This window comes from Haliotis rubra, unplaced genomic scaffold (assembly GCF_003918875.1).
Source record: "Haliotis rubra isolate DU_JTF1 unplaced genomic scaffold, ASM391887v1 Scf274, whole genome shotgun sequence".
In the NCBI taxonomy this organism is placed as follows: domain Eukaryota; kingdom Metazoa; phylum Mollusca; class Gastropoda; order Lepetellida; family Haliotidae; genus Haliotis; species Haliotis rubra.
This window is the reverse complement of record NW_025766825.1, coordinates 593,372-606,275: the sequence shown is the minus strand read 5'-3', so window position 1 is coordinate 606,275 and position 12,904 is coordinate 593,372. Positions and strand designations below refer to the sequence as shown.

Here is a 12,904-nt window from a genome sequence, read left to right as displayed (position 1 = left end):
GACCCGGGTTCGATTCCCCACATGGGTACAATGTGTGAAGCCCATTTCTGGTGTCCCCTGCCGTGATATTGCTGGAATATTGCTAAAAGCGTCGTAAAACCAAACTCACTCACTCACTCACACAAAGAATGATGTGACACAATGGAGTAATGTTGTAGGCGGTGTTGCGGAGTCGGCTGCTGCAGCAGAGTGAGCTGTGCGAGGACTTGAGGTCGGAGCTGTCCAAGTCGAAGAACGAGTGTATGCAGCTCCAAGGGACAAGGGTAGGTCATGTAACGTTTGGTTCCAGCGTTTGGTTCCAGCAGTTGGTATTTGTTTCGGAAGCCTTTTAGGGCCATTAGCCTTAAATTGTTATTTTGAAATTTACCGATACTAAAGTGAAGTTTCAAAATGACTTCTTTTAGTGGTATTTAGAAGCTGATATGATGAAGACGACAATTTTTTTATGGATAGACAACTTTTTTATTGCAATATATGCTAACATCGTTATCAAGTCAGCAAAATGCTCTGTAGAATTTTCATGATGCTGTGTTGAAATTATAACATCATGAGCTGATATTTCAGGATGAATTATTAGTATATACAATATGTAGAGGATATTATATGAGTGCCCATGTTATGTTTACGACACGACACTAAATTTTGGTATTTCCCGAGCGAGAGCGAGGGATATACCGATATTTAGGCACGAGTGTCATAAACATAGTATGACATGGGCACGAATATAATATTATGTTTATTACCGAAGTCGTCGAATTGAGGAAAATAAATCCAAATCTACTTTCAAACATAGGCTGTCTACCCGCCGTTGCCGTATGTAGAATGCAATGTCACAGAAGAAATGTGACGTCCTTGTATTGTTCATGATGTCACGTCACCATGACAAAGTGATATTTTGGCCTAGGGCATCGTATGAAAAATATAAACCCTGATATGTTCGCCCTCGTAGGTAATATAAACAAATAGCAGCAAGGTTAAGTGCATGCTCTTGTGTTTTAGTCCGGCCTCCAACATCGGCTCTGTGAACAGAACATCTCTCTGTCTGCTCTTAAGTCAGAACTCCTGCAGAAGGACTTCCAGAAACAGAACATGGAAGCTGAGAAGGTCAGTTGGCCCGATACGGAATCTGGTTGCTCGGTAAACTGGTGGATGTATCCAGCTGTCTAATTGGGTAGTTGACGGCCTATACGGATATCATATCGCACTGTTCCATGTGATGTCACATGATAGTTGACTCTGTAAATAATCTGGTGGCTCAGAATACTGGTACAAGCTATCCAGCTGTCTGATTGGGTAGTGGCCGGTCTACACAGATATCATGTCATAGTGTTCCATGCGATGTTCCTTGTCACGTGATAGTTAACCCTTGAATAATCTGGGGGCTCAGTATACTGGTACAAGTATCTGGTAACCGGACAAAATCCACCCCATAATTGCCACCCCGGACAAAATCCACCTCTTCTTAACAGTAAAATGGACAAAATCCACCATTCTCAAATTGCTGTAGTTAAAAGTTTTAGTGTGTCCTGATCTTTGATCAAGATGTTTTTCTCAAGCATTGCAAGCATTGTTTTGATAGCATTTACGTTTTCCTAATTGGCTGTTGTTCCTAGATGTTGTTTCAAACATTAAAGGTTTCTCCATTTCTCATATTTTGATCATTACTTAATCCCCTTTCATGTATAATTAAAGAATTAAGATGTTTTTGCAAGCCTGATTGGAGCCCTTTTGATAGAACATACTTTTTAATGAGTTTGAGATCATCCTGTTTATTTTAAATGAGTTTGAGATCATCTAGTTAAGATGCAAGGCTTCTATAGTATATATATAGTTTGTGTCAAAAATGCAAATTCACCATACATCATGGAAGTGATACGGAACAACAAGGGTGGTTCGAAGTTGCTATATCAGAGTTATTCGTACATAAAGAACGAAGAGAGCAAGTCAACAATTAGGTGGGAGTGTTCCCAACGGAAACCGCTGTCTTGCAAGGGTTCAGTGACCACAGACAATGAAGACGCGAGAGAGTTCTGTGCTATGATCGATGGGCTTGCTTTCTTGCCTGTCACCGACGTCAAGGATGGAATGGCCTACCTAACAGACGCCGTCTCCGAGGACCTTGAGCCACTGGTCGACTACTTTGACACGACATACGTCACAGGCACCTACTGCCAGATTCGCCGCTCAGGACAGTCCTCACTGCGTTTCCGCCGCATCAAGCCGATGTATCCTCCACAAGTTTGGAACGTCCATGAGATCACTCTCGAGGGTGGTTCTCGAACAAACAATGTGTGAGAAGGTTGGAACCACGCGTTTAAGAAACTGATAGGACATTCCCACTCTACTGTGTGGAGACTCATCGACTGTCGGAGAAAGGGGCGGTGGGGTAGCCAAGTGGGTAAAGAGTCGGCTCGTCACGCCGAAGACCCGGGTTCGATTCCCCACATGGGTACAATGTGTGAAGCCCATTTCTGGTGTCCCCTGCCGTGATATTGCTGGAATATTGCTAAAAGCTAGAGACTGAACAGGTTGTATTGGTGTTTCAGGCCAGCTTGTTGAAGCAGTTGCAGGAGCGGGACAAACTGATCTCAGACATCAAGGTGGGTAGATACGGACGGAAGATATATGTCATAACTACCCACTCACTCATACTTTTGTCCTCTGTCATTGATTTGTAGACCAAGGTGGGTAGATACGGCCTGGAGATATATGTCATGGCTACCCACTCACTCATACTTTTGTCCTCTGTCACTGATTTGTAGACCAAGGTGGGTAGATACGGCCGGGAGATATATGTCATAACTACCCACTCACTCATACTTTTGTCCTCTGTCATTGATTTGTAGACCAAACCTGGTTTATTGCTTTCCTGTGTTGCCGTGTACCAATACCAGTGGCTTTCTGTGGTGCTTGCAGAAGGACATTCAGAAGCGTGACAACAAGATCGACACTCTCCAGCATGACTTGCTGCTCCAGATTCAGGAGAAGGAGTCCACCACTCGCTGTCTCAAGTCTCAGATTCTGGACCTCCACAACAAGCTGAAGGTGGTCGGGGAGACAGGGGTAAGACAGGGTGTTGTACATACTGGACAACAAGCTGAAGGTGGTCGGGGAGAAAGGGTGTTGTAGATACTGGACAACAAGCTGAAGGTGGTCGGGGAGACAGGGGTAAGACAGGGTGTTGTAGATACTGGACAACAAGCTGAAGGTGGTCGGGGGGACAGGGGTAAGACAGGGTGTTGACAGATACTGGACAACAAGCTGAAGGTGGTCGGGGATACTGGACAACAAGCTGAAGGTGGTCGACAGGGGTAAGACAGGGTGATACAGGACAACAAGCTGAAGGTGGTTGGGGAGACAGGGTACACAACAAGCTGAAGGTGGTCTGGACAACAAGCTGAAGGTGGTCGGGGAGACAGGGGTGGTCGGGAGACAGGGTGTTGTAGATACTGGACAACAAGCTGAAGGTGGTCGGGTGAGACAAGGGTGTTGTAGATACTGGACAACAAGCTGAAGGTGGTCGGGAGATACTGGAAACAAACTGGGTGTTGTAGATACTGGACAACAAGCTGAAGGTGGTCGGGAGACAGGGTGTTGTAGATACTGGACAACAAGCTGAAGGTGGTCGGGGAGACAGGGGTAAGACAGGGTGTTGTAGATACTGGACAACAAGCTGAAGGTGGTCGGGGAGACGGGTAAGACAGGGTGTTGTAGATACTGGACAACAAGCTGAAGGTGGTCGGGAGATAGGGTGTTGTACATACAACAACAAGCTGAAGGTGGTCGGGGAGACCTGGACAACAAGCAGTGGTTCATGCATGCTGATTATGTGTCTCTCTGCTTTTATTTGACAAGCTGAAGGTTGCATGACTTATTGTTTCAGATATTTATCGTTGGGTATTGTTTTGGGATAAATCAAAGTTTATTGGGGATATATGGACCTACCTTGTATGAGCAAAGTGATATGCCCCATGTATATCTGTTCGATTACCTTCTTAGACTAAGAACTCTAAGGGTATGAGGGAAGATAGCTTTGTATTCTGTTATTATTTATTGTGTGTATTATCATTTTCAAAGGTGATATATTCATTATTTTCCAGTGGTGTCAGTTGTCCTCTTGTAGTAATGAGTTTCGGCTATGACCATGTGTGTATTTAGCTTTTGATTAAACAGGTAACATTCCAACAACAGAAAACACAATGTATCATGTTCTTGAAACAATCAGGTGCCTGATACTTGTTTTGTGACAAAGATCACTTGTGTCAAAGGTTATTTTCAGACCATATTTATTGCTTCATAGACCTCCTTGGCCAACCAACATATTGTCAGCGCTTTAAGGTTCAATTTCAAAACAAAAACTGAAATGGAAATTTTGACCAAAATTCATATTCTATTGAGACATCGGGTTAGGGTAAAAGTGAACATATTCTGTAGGGGCTCCCTAGATTTTAATATCCTGGAACTGTCCTAACCAGGGTACCCCATGTCACTGTTAGGCGTCCTGACCAGCTGTAACATCAGTCAGGTTGCTACAGTCAGTGAAAAAAGCCGTTCAGTATCACAAGAGGAAAATAATGAAAGCACTTTCTGGAAATTAATGCCGACATGTTCAATGGACTCTCTTGAACATGTCCTAAATATGTCACCTTGTATCCATCTTTGCTGAACTTCTAGAGAAGTCTTACCTGCCTTCAGCGTCATCCAGGTGTATAACGAGATTGTGTATGACTGTAGCGAGGAGTGCACAGTTAGACCCCTCTACCCCAGCACTGTTTTGTTGTAACTGGTTCAGGAGTCTTACAATTTTCTTTCTACGTCAAAGTTCTTTTTTTTAGTTTAGATATTTACGAGACATTTCCAATGCAGTATTTGATAAATCAGGAATTTAAAAGGGCCAGTCTAAGTAAACTTAGGCTCAGTATTATTCGTTACACTGCTATACTGGGTCTACCAAAACCTAGTAGAAGGTCCCGTCAGCTAACATTTTGAACTGACCAATCAGAACACAGCTTTCCAAATCGTGAAAGTTAACATTTGCACATACCGTTTGAACCTTTACCTACAAAACTTGAAGTATTCCGAATGCTATTTTCCACACGATCGCTTCCGAGTGATACACGCAATGAGTAATCAGTCGCTGAAAATAGCGTTTTTGTCAATATTCAAGGATGTAATCTTGCGAAAATATAAGCAAATAGTAACCATGTCATTAGAAACCCATAAGTGTATATACTGCAGGTCAAATATCTGCGTTTTATGCGGATTTTCGTTTGTTGATAGATCAGTGTCAGAGAAAATCCAAAAACCGTTTTGTAAGTCCCACTGAACCCTAACAAGTAGTTGTTGTCTGAGTGGTTTAATCCGTTCGGCCGTCTCGCGTTTGATTGGACGGTCATAGGTCGCTCAAAGGTAAGCTGACGCGACCTTCTACTAGGTTTTGTAGGACTCAGTGTAGCAGTGTAACGAATAATACAGAGCCTAAGTTTAATTAGACTGTTAAAAGTAGCTTTAGATCGATAATATTTTCAATTCTTTTATAATTTTTTTTATTTCAACTATTTACATGAAAGAAAATAAGTGTCATCCATGGGATGAAGAAAGAAATCTGTTGATGGATGTTTTTGTCAGTTTTTTTTATGTTTATAATTTTTTCATAATAAGAAAGATGATAAAACCGAACAGAGGAAAAAAATTATTGATCATGATATTTATTGGGATAAATTAAAAACGTAACTTTTACCATTTGTTTGGAAGAGAATGTAAAGGGGTACTCAAGACATATCCTGTTGGTAATACAGAAACTAGAAGTTCAGCAAGGGAAAGGCTTAATGTAACCTTTTCATTCTTGTGTCTTGTCAGGCCACACTGTCTGCGCAAGTTGCCACTCAAGATAAGAGAATGGCCAAGTTAGAGGGTAAAATATTCCATCCACACCCAGAAAACGGAAGTCCCACCTCTCGAAGTGTAAGAGTAACTAACTATATCCTAGATGTCACTAACCGTTAACACCTGTTTTCTAAACTGTAGACGTTCTATAGGAGAGTGTTAAGGCGTTCGCTTGTCACGCTGAACACCCGGGTTCGATTCCCCACATGGGCACATTGTGTGAAGCCCATTTCTGGTATGCCCCGCCGTGATATTGCTGGAATATTGCTAAAAGCGGCATAAAACCCAACTCACTCACTCACTCACTCACTCTACCGGAGATTAGTTCCTGCTCTTTCCCTGAAATATCAACATAATTATTGGCACTATTGCAAGGGATCTTGACTCAAAATAGGGAAGTTTTCGTTTGTTTTGGATATTATTCATGTGTTTGTGTGTTGAATGTGTTTTTTTTTATCTGATATTATTTTTTCATCACATCCTATCCTCTACTTTGTCTCTATGAGGAAATATGGTGATTTACATCTTTTTGAGCACAAGCTGTAGTTTTGACACGTTATGTTCCTATATCTGTTCCTGCCATCACATCTCCCCTCAAGTGGGGTGTGCATATTGTGCATGAACAGTATGGATTTAGTCTGTAAGACAGGTGCTGCATTCTTACGGTGGAGGAACTGTATTTCAGTGGTCAAGGCGAACATACCCATCGTGGCCTTCACATTCTGTTCTGAGGGGCGGGGTAAAGTGGTTAAAGCGACTTCGTCACCAAGACCCAAGGTTCGATTCCCCTACATGGGCACAATATGTGAAGCCCATTTCTGGTGTCCCCGCCTGGAGCTGAATATTGCATCAAACTGCCTTCACACTCACTTACTTTCTGAGAAATGTCAGGACTTTTGTTGATACCTAAGGGGCAGATAACTCTAAGAATCCTCAGAAATGATCACATACCCATCATTGCCTTCACATTCAGTTCCTTTGAGAATGTCAGGGCTTTTGGTGTTATCTAAGGACAGATAACTCTAAGAATATGATGCCATTCATAACTGTCAAGACCTTTTGGAAAGTTGTTTTTGCATTCGAGAATTTCTGTCAACATTATGGTTTTATAATTTCACGCATTCTCAGAAACAATCTGCCATAGAGTTGCCCTCTGGAATTTGGATAGAAGGACTGTGTGTAGATTTCAGAAATAGCAGCTAATTAAGTTATGTTAATGGAAAACGCTTTAGGAGTTTGCCAGAGTCACAGCCGGGAGTATCATGTTCTTGAAACCGTAAGGTGTTTGACAAAGATCAGTTGTGCCATAGGGGAAAGTAATTTTGGTTTAATAAAGTTTGTTTCAAGACTGTACAGAAGGTAAATCAACCTTGATACTATTTTTGGTGCGTGACCAGATTGGAAAAGGTTGTGACATGTATAAGGTCAGGGTCATAAGGTCAAGGTTTTATGAATAGTTGTGTTTGTCATTTTCCCTCCAATGCTTTTGGTCGAATATTGCTATAAGTCAAAATTATATAGAGGTGATATTGTTTCAATATTAATATGTATGAGGTTAAAGTTTTTTAGATACATTTAGCTGAATCAGTGTGGAACCTGTTACAAATGATCGTTTTAAGTGTTGAGATCTTTTGCTAGATAAAACTTGCATGCAAGTCAGTAGTACTAACACTGTAGTAGGTGATGTATCTGATGATGGTAGCCTAGTGGTTCAGGCGTTTGCTTGTTATGCCAACGACCCATGTTCGATTCTCCACATTGATGCTGTGTGTGAAGCCCATTTCTGATGTCCCCAGCTGTGATATTGCTGGAATGTTGCTAAAAGTGTTTTAAAACCAGGGCTCCAGATAATTTTTCAACATCAGGAGTACGTATTCCTTATTTTTTAAATATAGGAGTACTGGAAAAACTTTTAGAGTACTGAATTGAATTTAATGGAGTATGCGATCTTGTGTTTCGTTTCACATATGCACCACAGCATTGCTACTCTTGTGTAAACAGGTAAAAAACAATAAAACAATACTTTTTTCAGATAAATACGTCTGTAAATGATTCTAAGACCATACACCACTGCTGTGGTGCGTATCTGCTACTGTTTCTAAATTATTTCCTACCGTATCGTGCATATATTTTATCCGTACGTACGCCGATACGGCCCTTATCTGGAGCCCTGTAAAACCCCTCTCACTCACACACTATGATGATATATATGGTCTGCAGAATGTATGTTGAGCTCAATAGTACATGACTAATTCTGTACCGTGAGATGGTTGAGATGGACAGGATATAAGAAGCTGTGAGTTCTTGAGCTTTAAGTCCTGTTGAGAATTTGCGGCGTGCTTGTCCTAAGAGACGACAAAAGTTTGTTCTGACATAACCTGATATGTCCCTGGATCCTTGTTAAGCTGTATCGTTAACTAAAATTTTACTCGCCTTTAAAGGTGCGGTGGGGTAGCCAAGTGGTTAAAGTGTTTGCTCGTCACGCTAAAGACCGGGGTTCTATTCCCTACATGGGTACAATATTTGAAACCCATTTCTGGTGTCCGCCGCAGTGATATTGCTGGAATATTGGTAAAATAGGCGTAAAACTAAACAAACTCATGCAGCATTAAACAATATTGACTCACTTTTATGCACAGTCCAGATCCAGTACTGGGTCATACTTGACAACACAGTTCTTGACAAAACCAAGTGTATTAACATTGGTTTGTTGTTTAATGCCGCATTCAGCAATATTCCAGCTATGTGGCGGCGGTTTGTAAATAACTGAGTCTGGACCATCGATCTCCGCTACTGGGATATGATAACATGTGTCAACCAAGGCACGTTCATAATTTATGGCTAAGGGGGTGATGATGATTTTTATGGAGAAGCATGTACAAACATGAATGGCCCCCTCCTCCCTCCCCTAAATTTATGTACAAAGTAAGTGACACCTCTGCATGTCATGTACAAAATCAATGAACCACCCCCACCCCTCTAGTACACGTACTAAATTGATGAACCCCCACCTCCCCAAAATAAGATGGGTGACACACAACCACTCCCGTTAAAATCATCATCTTGTCCCCCCTAGCCATATTGTTAATGGTCCCCAAGTCAGCGAACCTGGCCCCCCGATCCCGTTAGTCGCCTCTTACGACTTGTATAGCTTGCTGAAGATCAATTCTAACCCGGATCTTCATGTGTCATGTGTATTAACAAGTACTAATCAACTAGGATTGACATTGTTGCATGTTTGTGAGGTGTTGGTCAAGGTGTAATATTGTTCTGAAACTATAGTATAACATATGTTACCAGTGTGCGAAATAGCCACTGGCCGTTAGCCCGTGGCTAGTAAAAATCCAGTCGGGCCAGTAAATCTCCACTGTCACTGGCCAGACTGGCTAGTGAATTTTCATGGTGTCATTTTGTAAATATATCACTCTCTCCGATTTGGAAATTTGGAAACTATTTCGCACACTGTATGTTACAGTAGTTCTTAATAAGAGTAACATTAAATATAATATCTCTTGAGGTGAGATTGGTGCGGAGTGGTGTTTGTAATCACAAATATGAGGGTGTGTTCTCCTTGCAGAGCGGGCCGGACGAGCTCCAGGCTGTGCGTGAGTCGCTGCAGAGCCTGAGGCTTCAGTACCAACCCACAGACCCCCAGTACAAGTCAGTAGACAGTCTGGAGCACAGCATTGCGTCACTCCTAGAACACCTGTACTCCTTCAGCAACTGTGCCACACCCGTCAACAGGTCCAGTGTCAATGTGAGTGGCTGTTGATACAACTCATCCTCCACCACTCTACCACGCTCCACCACTCTCCACCCTCCACCACTCTACCACGCTCCACCACTCTCCACCCTCTCATTCCACCCTCACTCTACGCAATCTCACTGATCACTCACTCCCACTCAACCCCTAACAACCTCTCTTAACCCAAACTACAATCACTGTTTTGCCTGGCATCAGTGTTAGCGAATCTCTGAAACAGTCCACTCTACCAAACTCAACTCTCCGTCCTATCCCACTGCCCCCCACTCAACCCCTCTCAACCCCTCACAACCTCTCTTAACTCCACCCTACCCTCACCATGTGGCCCAGTGTCAGTGTATGCTGTAGACGGTCCACCTCAGAAGTTCAGTCATGTCTGTTATGTTTCAGTCAGTGGAATCATCACCAAAGAGAATGAACTACGACAAGGCCAGTGATGTGAGGAGAGCCTCCAACAGTTCCGCTACAGGTAACAAGTCCTCAGGTGTAGTATCGCTCTCTTCTCAGCCCTCTTACCTCAGTCACTGGCCCGACTGGCTAGTGAATTTTCATGGGGGGCATTTTGTAAATATATCACTCTCCGACTTGTTAAATTATAATACACTTTTAATCATGCAAGATTATGGCCTGATGAAAATGTTCATCATATACTGAGGGAAACAAATAAGGGATGACATGAAAGGCCACGTGTTCCTTTATTTTTTCCAAGGTTTCTGGGCCGGTGGGGTAGCCTAATGGTTAAAGTGTTGGCTCATCACGCCGAAGACCTGGGTTCGAATCCCCACATGGGCACAATGTGTGAAGCCCATTTCTGGTGTCCCCTGCCGTGGTGTTGCTGGAATATTGCTAAAAAAAAAGGCATAAAACTTAACTTGCTCACTCTAGTGGATAGGGCATCAGCCCAGAGAGGTGAAGGTCGTGGTTTTAGTACCTAGCTTTTCGCCAGGCACAAAGGTGTAACACAAGAGCTTGTGTGCTTGTATTTTGATGGTATCTGTTTGCTAGCATTGTAAAACTGGCATTAGTCATACAGAACAGGCTACAAATAGATACACGTTCCTTCATAGTGCAGAAACATTAAGACCCATGAAGATCCAGGTTACAATTGGACCCACGCTTGTCGTAAGAAGCGACTAACGGGATTGGGTGGCCAAGCTCGCAGACTTGGTTGAAACATGTCATGGTATCCCAGTTACATAGATCGATGCTCATGCTAGATTGCCTGGTCCATGCTTAATAATTTACAGACTGCCGCCATATAGCTGGAATATTGCTGAGTGTGGCATTAAACAACAAACAAACAGACAGTGACCTGGAACCATTCCCTTTGTATCTAAGATGGCGGTGTGTGATCTCTGTCCCTTTTAAGCTTCATTTCATACAGAAAAACACTAAACATAGCTGGTCTGCCATGCCAGATACTAACATGAAAGAACCAGCATGTCCTTGACTTGTTTTGAGTTGTACATATTTGTTGCAGGTTTCACGGTGAACCAGCTTGGACGGTCTACCCTCTACGGGACAGGTGTGTACTAAAGTGCTGTACTTCACGGACAAGATGGTCACACCCTTCATGTGCACCATATACAAGAGGTGGGTGTGGTCATTGTAGTACTGGAGTCTGTTGGCTGTAGCTACGGTATTGGGACCAGGCATTTGATTTTTCCGTCTAAAGTCTTATTAATCTCCATGTAAAAATAAAAATATCTATTGTTTATGTGTTTTTTTTACCCTAACGTAATGTGTAAAATCTGGACTCATCTACTTTCCGATCCCAGATCCCCAGCTAAATTTCAGTCTTTTTCAGTTGGGTCAAATCACATGCCTGTGGGACAGCCTAGGAATAGAATATCATGCCACAATAATATATGTCATCCAAAATTTTCAAAGATAAGGGACATGTTATATTTCTTATCAAACAAATTAAGTTGAGATCAGATGGCTTTAGCAATGATGCTATATATGTAATGGCTGAAGGCCTACACGTTGTGAATAGGTGATGGTGATGATGATGATGATGATGATGATGATGATGATGATGATACACCATGTTGAATAGATGATGCTTAAGTGATTCACATTAATGTTTGATTGGATTTTGTACACTTTGTATTTCATTAAGTAAAGACAGAAGAGAATCTCATGAAATACAAGGGCTAGGTGTTGTCTGTTGGGCTCATATTCAAATGCCGGAGAGCGGAAGGTCGCGGGTTTCGTTCCCCGACCGCGTCGTACCAAAAGACGTTAAAATATGGTACTTGTTGGTCCCTGCCTGGCGCTCGGCATTAACGGGTACAACAAGGACTGGTCGGCTCGGAGTCAGTATAATGTGTCTGAGTGGGGTATTCATGCTTCACTGTGGCGTGGTATCTCAGTGGGCTAGCACTATAAAACAAGCTTCAGTCTGGGCTAGTACAAGCAGCCGCACATACACATACACACGCATGCACGTCGTCATATGAGCGAAATATTCTCAAGCACGACGTTAAACCCAGTTTCACCTCACCTCACCTCATATTCAAATGCAACTTTCAGACTGGGGGAGATAAATCTAAAGGACTTCAAGGAGCTATTTGAGAAGCCGAACCAGTTCCGGTACCACTTCAAGGCACTGGATCCAGAATATGGCACTGTCAAAGAGGAGGTAACCCATGCTTATTGCTCATAGTTTGAAAGTTAGACACAGCTCTACACCAGGAAGTAAAAGTTTATTGGAACTGATATTTGACTTGATGACTTAACGTTTAGCCTATGTTCTGTTTGATTCGCATTTTAGAAGTTGATCGATAACAGAAAAGTATAATACTTTATGGATAACAACTTCTTTATTTGTTATGATGCGACGTTTCGGTATAGCTTCTTATAGTTCTTACAGCACAGAACCGACTTATATACATGTGACAGGGATTAAGTAAGACAACATGTGATTAAAAGGGATTAACAACAACAACAATGGAATCGGTAATGATAGAATAACAATGGGAGGAAGCCAATGTTGATGAGGCGGAACAAGATATACATGCTCATAATGTTGATCACTGGATTGTCTGGTCGATGCTCATGATGTTGATCACTGGATTGTCTGGTCGATGCTCATGATGTTGATCACTGGATTGTCTGGTCGATGCTCATGATGTTGATCACTGGATTGTCTGGTCGATGCTCATGATGTTGATCACTGGATTGTGTGATCAATGCTCATGATGTTGATGACTGAATCGATCTGCCATATAGCTGGAATATTGCTGCATGTGG

General features: G+C 42.4%; 1 protein-coding gene across 1 annotated transcript in view; it reads left to right on the top strand.

The window, feature by feature from the left end:
• Positions 1–12,904, top strand: part of LOC124280790 (dixin-like) — an 86,210-nt gene that overhangs the window by 65,464 nt on the left and 7,842 nt on the right. Inside the window, 10 exon segments of the mRNA XM_046716763.1 lie at positions 159–263; positions 1,000–1,104; positions 2,547–2,600; positions 2,917–3,063; positions 5,860–5,964; positions 9,464–9,643; positions 10,040–10,133; positions 11,130–11,166; positions 11,168–11,242; positions 12,185–12,293. Of these exon segments, the coding sequence (XP_046572719.1) occupies positions 159–263; positions 1,000–1,104; positions 2,547–2,600; positions 2,917–3,063; positions 5,860–5,964; positions 9,464–9,643; positions 10,040–10,133; positions 11,130–11,166; positions 11,168–11,242; positions 12,185–12,293 (1,011 nt within the window).